This window comes from Electrona antarctica (assembly GCF_951216825.1).
Source record: "Electrona antarctica genome assembly, chromosome: 7".
In the NCBI taxonomy this organism is placed as follows: Eukaryota; Metazoa; Chordata; class Actinopteri; order Myctophiformes; family Myctophidae; genus Electrona; species Electrona antarctica.
The window spans coordinates 35,280,163-35,292,807 of record NC_136812.1 but is presented as its reverse complement, the minus strand read 5'-3'; the positions used below and the strand labels follow the sequence as shown (position 1 = coordinate 35,292,807).

The 12,645-nt window shown below is 39.9% G+C and overlaps 1 protein-coding gene across 2 annotated transcripts; it reads left to right on the top strand.

Annotated features, from left to right (window-relative positions):
• The first annotated feature begins 1,277 nt into the window (after positions 1 to 1,277).
• Positions 1,278 to 12,624, top strand: ube3a (ubiquitin protein ligase E3A). Of its 2 annotated transcripts, none has more exons than XM_079506510.1 (11): positions 1,278 to 1,525; positions 2,832 to 2,876; positions 3,372 to 3,483; positions 3,572 to 4,725; positions 5,146 to 5,290; positions 5,388 to 5,593; positions 6,694 to 6,858; positions 9,742 to 9,897; positions 10,010 to 10,083; positions 10,214 to 10,357; positions 11,547 to 12,624. In XM_079506510.1, the coding sequence occupies exons 3-11, from the start codon at positions 3,441 to 3,443 to the stop codon at positions 11,665 to 11,667; spliced, it is 2,208 nt and encodes a 735-aa protein (XP_079362636.1). In that variant the 5' UTR covers positions 1,278 to 1,525; positions 2,832 to 2,876; positions 3,372 to 3,440; the 3' UTR covers positions 11,668 to 12,624. The 2 variants fall into 2 exon arrangements, with proteins under 2 accessions (XP_079362636.1, XP_079362635.1); XM_079506509.1 differs by having other exon boundaries at positions 3,176 to 3,483.
• The last annotated feature ends 21 nt before the right edge of the window (positions 12,625 to 12,645 follow it).

Here is a 12,645-nt window from a genome sequence, read left to right as displayed (position 1 = left end):
TTAGGCCTACACTATACAGTATATATACAATATAATCGATATAGTTGCAGCCTATTTCAGAGACTGAAACAAAACCCAAGTATAAGCAATTCCACATAGACAGCCTAATTGTGAATGCAGCTATAACTTAGGGCTCTCACTCATGAATCTCATGAACACAGCAAAGAGATTGTGTTGATTGTGTTGATTTAAAGACTAGTTTTAAGGTATTTGTATGTTTATTTCAGGAAAGTGGGCAATATAGGGGATCAAATGCTTATTCAGGAAACTGTGCCTATATATTGTACTAACTACTAACTACCTTGTGACGTGTCACAAGGCGTGATGTCTGACGGAGATGTGATGGAGCGACGGACAGGTTTTCATAGTAATCTGCGACCTTCGCAATAAGAAGAAGAAGAAGAAGAAACTCATGGTATTGTGTTTTATTGGTGTAGATAAACAGGAAATGTATAAAGTAGGCCTACACTGTATAAGTTAGTTACAACTTGCAATTGATTGATTGCTCATTAAAATAAACATGCTCTGAAAATGCATATCTATTGTCAGTATATTAGGTCGCTTTTTTATTCTGTTTATATCTGTTTATATAACCCATTAATTGATGTAGAAATATGATTCAAATCATAATGTAATCTTATAGCTGAGAGTGAGACTCATTTATTTATATTTATTTTGTGTTGATAACTGCATGACTAACTAACCTTTCACTAAAGTTAAGCTGATATGTAGCTATCTGGGATCTCCTTAGAGCAGTGGTTCCCAAACATTTTCATGTCAAGGACTCCCAAAATGATACCCATTAACCCCCATTTGAAAATATGTACCAAGGACCCCCATAAGAGAAGATTTTTGTGGCTCTAGCAGTGATTCTCAATATCAAGGGCCCCCGGTTTGACCTGAATTAGGCTACGGTCCCCCATTTAATGGAATTTCTATCTCTGGGACCCCAATGTATATTGTAAAATCAAAGTTAATTTAACCATGGAACGCACTCTCTGAGTTTGGTTCCAAACTATAATTTAGGGGTCCCTCAAGGACCCCTAGGGGTCCCTCAGGGACCCCTAGGGGTCCCCGGACCCCACTTTGGGAACCACTGCCTTAGAAACGCTATCGTTTCGTTGACAACCAACTAGCCAATCACAGCGTGACTGTCTCTACTGGGCTATGGGATCTAACACCTAGCCAATCACGGCGTGACAGTTATCTCTGGGCTATGGGATCTAGGTTCTTCCTTGAACTTGTGATTTTTTTTACAACCTCGCGCGGCATGCTGGGATAGATGTCTGTCTGTGTTGTTGACAAAATGGTAGAGGAAATTATTTGACTCACTAAACAAATCTATCCGATCACTCAGTATTATATTCATATTCGTCAGTTGAGTGTAGAAACATACATTTTAACTCCGGCCTAGAACATAATTCAAACGACTGCATCCATAACAGCAACAGCTGTAAGGAGAAGTGATTTCTCTTTTTTTTGCACAGTCACATAAGGACAACAACAGCCCCAGTTGAAATCACAGGTCAGTATAAACTGATTGAATATACATGAAGTTCAAATGTCCATTCAGTTTGCTATATATTGTGTTATTGTTTTGGCGTGTTGAAAGTTGGAATCTAAAGATTACCCAAAACCGATTCGTTTTCTGGTCCCTCACGTTGGCCCAGGCGGGGTGGTCAGCTGTCAATCTCGTTGCAACACCATGTTGTTCTCTCCACCATGGATTGATTGTAATATTTAAACATGCATGTTGCTCTATTGATTCATGGTAACAAGTTAACAACATGTAAACATATGACCGTCATCAAACATCATTCAAAAAAATCATATTCCATGTTCTATTGATTTATTGTAACAATCTTTTTGTAACAAGTTTTGAGTGACAAACTAATACAAACAAAATCATTGTTATTATAATAATGATTAGGCCTATTATGTTGTAAGATTAGAAATCAGAAACATACAGTACTTTGGATTTTGACCTTTATTGATAAGTAATACAAACAATGCAGTACTAAACAATACAATATAAATACCTAACAACTATTACAAAATGAAAATAAAACACCAGGCTTGACAAGGAAACTATGTATTTCAATCAATCCATTTAGTAGCTCTGGTCCATAGCCTTCTACTGCTTCTACGATTCTGCCCTAGAAGCAGTAAGGCTATGGACCAGAGCTATCCATTTAGATAAGTTTAGACCCAGTCTAGACTGCTCCCCCTGTCATCCATATGCTACAGTTGCTGTGTGCATGAGTGTACATTGTCCATAGATAGTGATCTACAGTATGTATAGTATAGTGTGCACTATGCAGACATATGAATGTGGGCAGAAAGATGATATGTATTTTTGAATGAATGAATGAGTCTGGCTGCCTTTCGCAGCCCATCCCCTTACGGGGTTATTCAGACACAATTCACAATACATTATATTTCCTGTGCCAACCAACACGCTGACACCAAAATATTAAACAAAAATAAATATCACACAATGTATACATAACTCTGTTCGAGAGTACATTCAAGTAGTCCATTTTGAGAGACTAAGTGGAGAGCAAGAGAGAGACATTTTATTTTGTATGTATTTTTAATAATATGATTTCTGAAAGGCAATCGAAAAAAGAAAGATGTGACAAAAAACAGACCGTGTGATGATGGGATTTAAACCTTGACATTTCTGCATGAGAATGAAGCACCCTGTATGCCACCAAAGTGAAATTAACATTTCTATTTTTCTACAATGTATGAATTGGCATCATCATATATAAAGTCGGATACGCCATTTAGATTCATTATATGTAAGTGATATTTTACTTTGCTTTCAGAGGACTGAAGTGGCCTACGACACGGAAATCTGAACCAAGCCGAATGTAAGTCATACCATTTTGGACTTGTGCACAAGCATGCAACCAGTTACTCCTTGTCTTCACCATTGCACCCCCTGAGGCACATGTTCTGTCTAGGAACATTCATTCACACTTTTCCTAGAGTGAAGGCTTAGTACAGAACATCCTACTATACAATTGCATTTGGTTTATTATTGTATTTTGTAATGTAACAACATGCCTTTGGTGTGCTCTCATGTTTGCATTGCAAAATATATCATTTTGTGCTTTTGTCTTAGTAATCAGAGAATCCTGTTCTTAAAATCCTTGCGGATTCCTTGCAGGAAGAGAGCGGCTGCAAAGCATCTAATCGAGCGCTACTTTCGGCAGTTAACAGACGGCTGTGGAAATGGCGAGTGCACGAATGAGTTTTGCGCATCATGCAGCAATTTTCAACCCGTGGATAACAATGCGGCAGCTGTCAGAGCGCTTGAGCTTTATAAGATTAACGCAAAACTCTGTGATCCCAACTCTTCCAAGAATGAATATGATGACGTAGAGTCACTTGACAGCAGTGCCAACGGAGTCCCCCCTGACTTAAGCAGTGAGATGAATGACAAGAATCTCTTTCCCAACAGAGAGGACTTTGCAGGTATAACAAGGATTTAATTCTAAATGGTTTGGACACAAATATGTAAACAATGTCTTTGGTTCATCATTTTAATTCCCTCCTTTTGCAGATGTTCATTATCTCACAGAGAACAACTTAAGCCTCATCCTGAGTTTCTGTGAAGGGGAAGGAAACCACTCCACTCTCGTACGTGTTATAGGCAGGGTCTTCTCCAACGCCGACGCCCTGACAAAGAGCTTTAGGAAGGCTGAGCACCCCCCTACAGAAGACCTTGAGGAGGAGAGCGCTGGCGCCTCCTCTGCCGCGGACAAGGACAGTGTTGCTCGAAGGCTCGGCCCTGATGAAGTGTCGGTAGACATCGAGGCGGTGAGGAGGATGTACGACAAGCTTCTGGCCAACGATCAGCTAGAGGCAGCTCTGGTTAATGCGCTGGCTTACCTCTCCCGAAACCTGGAGCTGGACCTGGACTACCTCGACGCGTACGAGGCAAACCCCCACTACATCAACATCTTTGTCATCATGATGGAGAACGGCAACCTCCACAGTCCCGAGTACCTGGAGATGGCCATGCCGCTCTTCTGCAAGGCCATGTGCAAACTGCCGGTGGCGGCGCTCGCCAAGCTGTCTCACTTGTGGTCTGACTACGGCGTGGAGCGGCTCCGTCATATGATGGAGACCTTCCAGCAGCTCATCACATTCACGGTCGTCAGCAACGACTACGACAGCGACAATCTGGTCAACGACGACGAGACTGTGGTGGCCGCCACAAAATGCTTGAAGCTGTTCTACTATGCCAGCATCCTAGGAGGAGAGCTGGACATCGAGCACAACGAAGAGGAAGACGAGGACCTGGAGAACGATGAGCTGACACTGCAGGAGCTGCTGGGGGAGGAGCGAATCTACAGGAGGGGCCCCCTGGTCGACTACCTGGAGAAAGAGCTGGGCGTCCGGAGCATCGACAGCAGGAGGCCCCTCATTCCCTTCGAGGACTTTGTCAATGAGCCACTCAACGAGGTGGTGGAGATGGATAAGGACTTCACCTTCTTCAAGGTGGACTCCGAGGCCAAGTTCTCCTTCCAGAGCTGCCCCTTCATCCTCAATGCCATCACCAAGAATCAGGGTTTGTACTACGACAACAGGATCAGGATGTACAGCGAGCGCCGCATCACAGCACTCTACAGCATGGTTCAGGGCCAGCAGCCCAACCCCTACCTGAAGCTCAAAGTGCGCAGGGATCACATCATTGACGATGCCCTCGTCAGAGTAAGTTACGGTAATAGAAATGCATGTATTGCCTTGCCTATTTTGTAGTAGGATATAATTGCTCAATCCTATATTTCTCCCTCAATGATTTATATATATATTAATATATTTATTTTCTTTTTAAACAATACATAAATATATAAATTCACTTTCACAGTCACATTCAGTCGGCTAGTCTAGTTGACACACACACACACACACACACACACACACACACACACACCCCCATTCCTAAAGTGAAAATGAAATATACAGTATCCATATCCGTACAGTAATAAAAAGGAAAATAATCTTCAGTGACTTCTCAAGGCTAATTCAAACTATGTTGAATGACTGTTTGGTGTTGGCACTTTTTCCTTACTTTGTTGTATGACATGGTCGTTTGATGACGTATAAACAATCCTTTACTTTGTGTTTCAGTTGGAGATGATCTCCATGGAGAACCCCTCTGACTTGAAGAAACAGCTGTTTGTTGAATTTGAGGGAGAGCAAGGCGTCGACGAGGGAGGTGTTTCAAAGGAGTTCTTCCAGTTGGTTTTACAGGAAATCTTTAATCCAGACATTGGTACGTACTGTAGTTCTGTCGATTCAGCTGCTTAATGTTGACTCCTCTCTGTGTCATTGTATTGTTTTTGTTTTCATGCATTCCATTTCCTCAACAGGAATGTTCACTTATGACGATGCCACAAAGCTTTTTTGGTTTAATTCAACCTCGCTGGAAATTGAAGCCCAGTACACCCTCATTGGCATAGTCCTGGGACTTGCCATTTACAATAACTGCATCCTGGACGTACATTTCCCTATGGTTGTCTACCGGAAGCTCATGGGCAAGAAAGGAACCTTCGTGGATCTGGCAGATTCTCATCCAGTATAGTAACATAATGATTCACAGTGAACTTCAAATTGTCATTCCTATGTTTCTGAATGCATAATATGCATTCTAAATATAACAACTAAGCATGTAACGATACACTCAACTCACGATACGATACGTATCACGATATGAGGTTCACGATACGATTTTTCACGATATATTTTCAACACAATTATTTTTTGTAATGATTTATCTTCCCCCCCCAAGCTTTTTTCACAATTTTTATTTTACTACATTGCAAAAGTAGCATTACTTTTCATGTAAAATTACTTAACAACTGTAAACATGCTTCCATGTTTAAACCTAGCTCGAGTTAACATGTAAAAAAGGTTTTCTTTGATGGCATCTTAGGATAGATGTAGACCTATTTGACAGTGCAGAAACATAATTGCCTTCCTTGATGTATTAATGAGCATCAATAACGACCATCACCTGGGAACAGTCACAGACACATACAGCTCCCCTCGGCAGGCCTCTACTACTGAAAGTGACTGCATGGAGGCTCATTTCTCTCCAAAAGCACGTGAATATGATGGAATATGATTACAGCTCACATTTCCTATCACACACTAGCCCCCCTAAAAAAATAATAATAATCGATTTTGAATAAATCGATACATATCGTCGGGATATAATATCGATATATATCGATATACGATATATCGTTACATGCCTAATAACAACTATTAAAGGTTTGCGTTATTATCTAGTCAAGGCAGCAAAATCACATTACAAATATTCAAATGTGGCACAGAGTAGTGTACAGTGATTTCTATCACTACTGTATATCACCAATAACCAGATTAACCGGATTTGCTCCTGCATACGAAGGTTACAAAGTTGGTGATAGACAATCAAGGTAGTTAATAGTTTGTGTAGTTTTTGTCACCATGTTTCATCATTTTGTAGGTTCTACTTAACCACTTAAGCCTTATTTCAGAAACGGCAAACATAACTGCATACTGTATCCTCTCACATTTGATGACTAGTGACCACAGTAACATTTGACCAAATCTGTCACTTGTAGAAGTTTGTTTAATGAAAGTAGTTTTAGCTGCTAGGGGATGTTCACGATGCTTTGTTTCCTGTTGCAGGTTCTCTACCAGAGTCTGAAGGGGTTGCTGGAGTATAATGGCAACATTGAGGAGGACATGATGCTCACCTTCCAAATATCACAGACAGACCTGTTTGGAAATCCAGTCACATATGACTTGAAAGAAGAGGGAGATGAGCTGCCAGTTACTAAGGAGAATAGACAGGTGAAGGCATTTCTGAACTCCATTGTTATTTTTCCAGTAGGACAACACTCAGTACAAGTGGGTATGGGTAGATGACCTGACCTAAGCAATGGGCCATATTTAGAAACAGTGTTGCATACCTTTACCCAAGGTTTCATGTTCACCAACACTACATATTAGATGCTGGTCTGTAATTTACTGATGCAATGCATTTTGTGTGTTTCAATAGATCTCGTTAGGATTTCAGCTGTAGGATGGATTCTGCTCTACAGCAGTTCAAAACAGGGGTCCTTGAAGGGGGCATCCCCGGCGACATGATTGATAGTATTAGTTTTATCATATTATTACATGTGTTTTTATCAGAGTTGCATTGTTAGGTTATCTCTATACCTACATTACATAGACTGGAAAGGACTTCTGATCAAATGAAAGAACAAAGGAATTATGTCTAACAATACAAATGTTCTTGGATTGGGTCCCAGGGATAAGTCATATCAAATGGGGGTCCTTGATATTAAAGAGGTTGAGAATCACTTCTCTAGAATACTGGGGTAGTGCATTCAAGGAAAGGAAACACTGAGATAAGCGTAATAGGCTGAAATGTTTTTTCCCTCTCGCCACCGTGTTATCTAGTCACTTCAGTACAGTGTCACAAATTCTCCAGTAGCTGGGGAGAGGCACGCTGCACAAGTGACCCTATATAACCTTAGACACGGGGGTGATAGGGCTATGTAGTGCACTTGTTTATGTGGCCGGACATTTTATCAGCAATACATTCTGCACTGAAATGCTACTAGTGATGTTGATGGGTCACAAGTTCAACCTTCCAAAACCTCACCAATGCAATGTCTGTATGAGAGAATATTTGACAGTTGGGCAATTTTAACTTGCTTAAAGGAAAATGTTATAATGTTATGCCATCTTGCCTATCGCTTATGGCTTCATTGTAGGGATTCAACACAGCAAGACATGGCTTTACAATTGCTATGGGGGCCACGGAACAAAAGCCTCAGAAACGTTTTCAACTAGTCCACTTTGCACTTATTATATAAACCACACATTTGGTTTAATGGTTAGGAGTAACAAGGATGGATAGGATCAGGAACAAGTACATCAGACTGAGGCACAGCGCATGTCAGATGTTTTGGAGATAAAGCCAAAGAGGACAGACTGTTATGGTTTGGACACGTACAGAGGAGGGATAGTGAGTATATCGGTAGAAGAATGTTGAGGTTGGAACTGCCAGGCAGGAGTCCTAGAGGAAGACCAAAGAGAAGATTTGGATGTAGTGAAAGAGGACATTAATTTAGTTGGTGTGAGAGAAGATGAGGCAGAGGACAGGGTGAGATGGAGGCAGATGATTTGCTGTGGCGACCCCTGAAAGGAAAAGAAGATAAATAAACCACACATTTGGAGTTTCCGGTATTAGCCAAAATGTCCATTGTAAGGATTGCATTCCATTGCAGATCTGCCTCCTGCTTGGTGCACAGGAATTACCTACAGTATCGTCCTTATGAATGTATGCGTGCACAACTGTTTAAACAAAGAAGAAATCCAGCACTCACGGCAATAGCTTTTAAGGCACAACTGCACATGTGGTTTTGGTTATTAGTGGTAGTGGAATTTTCCTTCAAGACAACTTTATCCCAATTCCAATATACCCAACCCATGTTAGAAATAGTCAGAATCTATATTTGGCAGACATGCAACTTATTTTTTTTTTTAAGAAAATAATATTTACAGTATGATCAAAGAGTCAGACTGCACTGTGCCACTGCTGTTCACCTAACAGTTACTGTAGTCCCCATGACTTCTGATGAGAGGAGTTACATAACATGTGCATGTAATGTAATATTTTGAGCCAGTCTTCAGTACTTCAGAATGATTATGCAGCACCTATAGGGATGAACGAAAATGGTGTTGTTGTTCATGACTCACTTTATTTATATAGTACTTTTCCAAAACAGGTTTACAAAGTGCTTCATACAGCACAAAAAATGGAAAATTAAGGCAATTTAATGATAGAAATTAAAAACAAAGGAACAATACAAAAAATTATAAGAAAAAATAAGAGTGAAAGCAGAAACTAGCTGTCTATTTTTTCTAGCTAAAACCATTATAATAATGAGTTTTTAAAAGACTGGAAGTGGACTCTGAAGTGGCCTGTCTAAATTCCAGCGGTAGTCGGTTCCACAGAAATAGATCCCTAGCAGCGAAAGCCCTGTCACCTTCTGTCACAAGCCTTGTCTTGGAGGTGTCAAGTAAAAGTTTGTCTGCTGTTCTAAGATTACGGGTGGGTTTGCGAGGAGTCAGGAGGTCAAAAATATAAACAGGTGCCAAAATCAATTCTGAACGCCACTGGTAGCCAGTGCAGTGAGGCAAGAACAGGTGTAATGTGGTCATATCTCCTGTTTAGTGTAGGAACTCTAGCTGTTGTGTGTTGAATGAGTTGAAGGCGATTGATTGACTTTTTGTGGAGTCCAGAAAAAAGAGAATTACAGTAGTCCAAGTGATTTGTGACACAGGCATGGTTAAGGTTTTGTGCATTGACCCCCAGGGGTCCTTGAGGGGTATTCTAGGGGGTTCCCACCAAGCTAAATTAGTTTATAGCATCAGAAATGTGTGTAACGACTTTAACCCCTATTTTGAAAATATATATATATATTTTATATTTTTTTATATTTAAAAGTGTGTGTGTGTGTGTGTGTGTGTGTGTGTGTGTGTGTGTGTGTGTGTGTGTGTGTGTGTGAGATTATATTTTTTGTAACCCCACAAATCTTGTATGGGGGTACCTGATTTTCAGATGGGGGTCCTCGGACATGAACATGGTTCAGGGCCATACTTAACATGAAAATGTTTGAGAACCACTCGTTTAAAGTGGTGTTTTTTTTTGTGTCATTCTAGGAGTTTGTGGACCTGTATGCAGAATACGTACTGAACAAGAGCGTGGAGAGGCAATTCAGGGCCTTCAAAAAGGGTTTCCTTATGGTCACAAATGAGTCCCCGCTGAAGTACTTGTTTAGACCTGAGGAAGTTGAGCTGCTTATCTGCGGAAGCAGGGTAAGAAAACACTTAGGGATGAATGTATTGTGTCATGTTTTTCTGCAGCTGCTATTAGTTTCAATGTGTAATCGAAAATGTATTTTCTTTCCCCCCCCCCCCCCCCCTCCAGAATCTGGACTTTCACGCACTTCAAAAAACAACGGAGTATGACGGCGGTTATAACAAAGACTGTCAAATTATCAAGTAAATTAGTTTCATCTTCCTTTGTGTCTTTACTCATGCAAAGGGCACCAATCCATCTAAATATTTGTATTATCACAGTACTGCAGAATACTGACATTGATTCTCATTGTTCTTTATTGTCTGCACGCAGGGATTTCTGGGAAACTATTCATTCTTTTGGAGAGGAGCAGCAGAGATTGTTCCTTCAGTTTACCACTGGCACAGACAGAGCACCCGTGGGTGGCCTGGGCAAGTTAAAAATGATCATCGCCAAGAATGGCTCAGACACAGACAGGTACGATAACATAAACGGCATGTAAGAGCAACGTTTACAAAAAACTAAAAAGCAATTAGTTTAATAATCTGTTAATCTGGTGATTATTTTCTCTATGCATTGATTCATCTGTGATTTATCTTTTTTGCCCCATTGTAACTATTTCAGGCATGTCGTAGGTGAAAATGCATATATAGCATATTGTACACAAACTCAATGCTTTGGGATGCGCTTGTAGATCTCATCTCATATCTCTCAATATTTTTGCAATAATTATGGCTGTTAAACTTGCCTAGACCAGAACATATTTAACATTTAGTTTATGAAGTACAACATTATGTAATTTGGTTATAAACCTAACTTTATGTTTTCTTATAACATGGAACAGAGATGAGTATTCACATATTAGTGAAGTTGTAAATAGCTCCAACGCTATTAGACATTTTTACATAATACCAACACACTAAACTGATTTTCTGTTGATTGGTTAAGCGCTGCACACAGCTGTGTGGCTGAAAATACCCTCAATGATAAAAGAAAGTGATTCAGGTGCCATTTCTTTTTTTTTTATGATTTGTACTTTATTAAATTTCTTTTGTATATGAAACTGACAGACATAGACAAAACAACAAAATAAATGCATAACAAAACAAACGCATAACAAAACAAAACAATATAACAGAGATGCACAGAAATATCCCGCAGTCCACCCCAGCCCCAATTCCAGACATATTTCTTCAGTGTATTTTCTAAAGTTGCAGCCCGTTCAGAGCTCACTCAGAGCCAGAAACTAATCAGAGTCCTGATACGTGCATATGGTATTCAGGTGCCATTTCAATTGTTGCTGTCTCATTATTGTCTGTGTGCCAGACAGTGCCACTGTGTCAGATCAAGTCATTATTGTCTGTGTGCCAGACAGTGCCACTGTGTCAGATCAAGTCATTATTGTCTGTGTGCCAGACAGTGCCACTGTGTCAGATCAAGTCATTATTGTCTGTGTGCCAGACAGTGCCACTGTGTCAGATCAAGTCATTATTGTCTGTGTGCCAGACAGTGCCACTGTGTCAGATCAAGTCATTATTGTCTGTGTGCCAGACAGTGCCACTGTGTCAGATCAAGTCATTATTGTCTGTGTGCCAGACAGTGCCACTGTGTCAGATCAAGTCATGGCTCATGTTTTTACTAACTTAATTTACCTTCTTTCTTCCAGGTTGCCAACGTCTCACACCTGCTTCAATGCACTGCTGCTCCCAGAATACTCTACTAAAGAAAAGTTGAGGGAAAGACTTCTCAAAGCTATGACTTACTCCAAAGGATTTGGAATGCTGTGAAGGCAGTTTTGTTCAGAATTGTGCTCTGATTGTGGTTGTTACAACCTCAACTAAAAGAAAAGGGAATTTTACTGTATTATTTACAACAATGCTGCAATTATCATGTGCCTGAAACCCTCTCACCTCACCTGGAATGTAATTCATCCCCAATAGTTTTTCCAAAGAGGTTGACACTGCAAGTCATATAGCTGTTTTTGTTGTTTCTTTTAAAGTTTGTTGTGGCTTTTTGCGCAGATAGAAGTGAGGTTATTAATCTGATTTGTGAATTAAAAACTGTGAAAGTGCACTTACACATAAATGCTTAGTAAATGCCAAATCTTTTTAAAATGAAGTTTAGAGTTTTTGCTGTTTTACCAGTTGCCATTGGTGCTAAATGTTCTAATGACTACTCTTTATAGTCTGGTGCATTTTGGCTACAGCAGTTGTCAATTCTTGGTTCATTGAGCTCATGGGGTGGAATCCGGCATAATACTGCCGAGCAAAGTACCCCCATTGCCTACCTTTTTATTAAAACCATTTGTATTTCAGGGTGAAAACACGCCTAGCCAATGCCACCCGTTTGAAGTAAGTCTTCAAAGTAGTTTTGTATTTTTCTCCTTACTTAGCATTTTACTTGAATGATTTCGGATTTGTGCTGTTATTTAGTAAACTGTACTAGTGTGATTCTTTTGTAGTGAGGTGGGTTTTGAAATGTGCTTTATGACAGCTTCATGTGCCACTGAAAAGGGTATATTTATTTCTTTTTTTATGTTTGAAGTGAAATTGCTGACGCTCGCCACCTGAAAGTGCAATCCCTTCACAAATGTGCAATACCTACATCATTTAAAGAATGACAAGTGTTCTTTATTATTTTATTTGGTCAAATATTATCTCAGGTGAAAAAAATGAATGTGCTAAAAGATGGTTAAACTCGTGTCGATGAACTTATGAAATATGAATAAAAAATAATTTACTACACTTTGATGTATGGTAAATAAC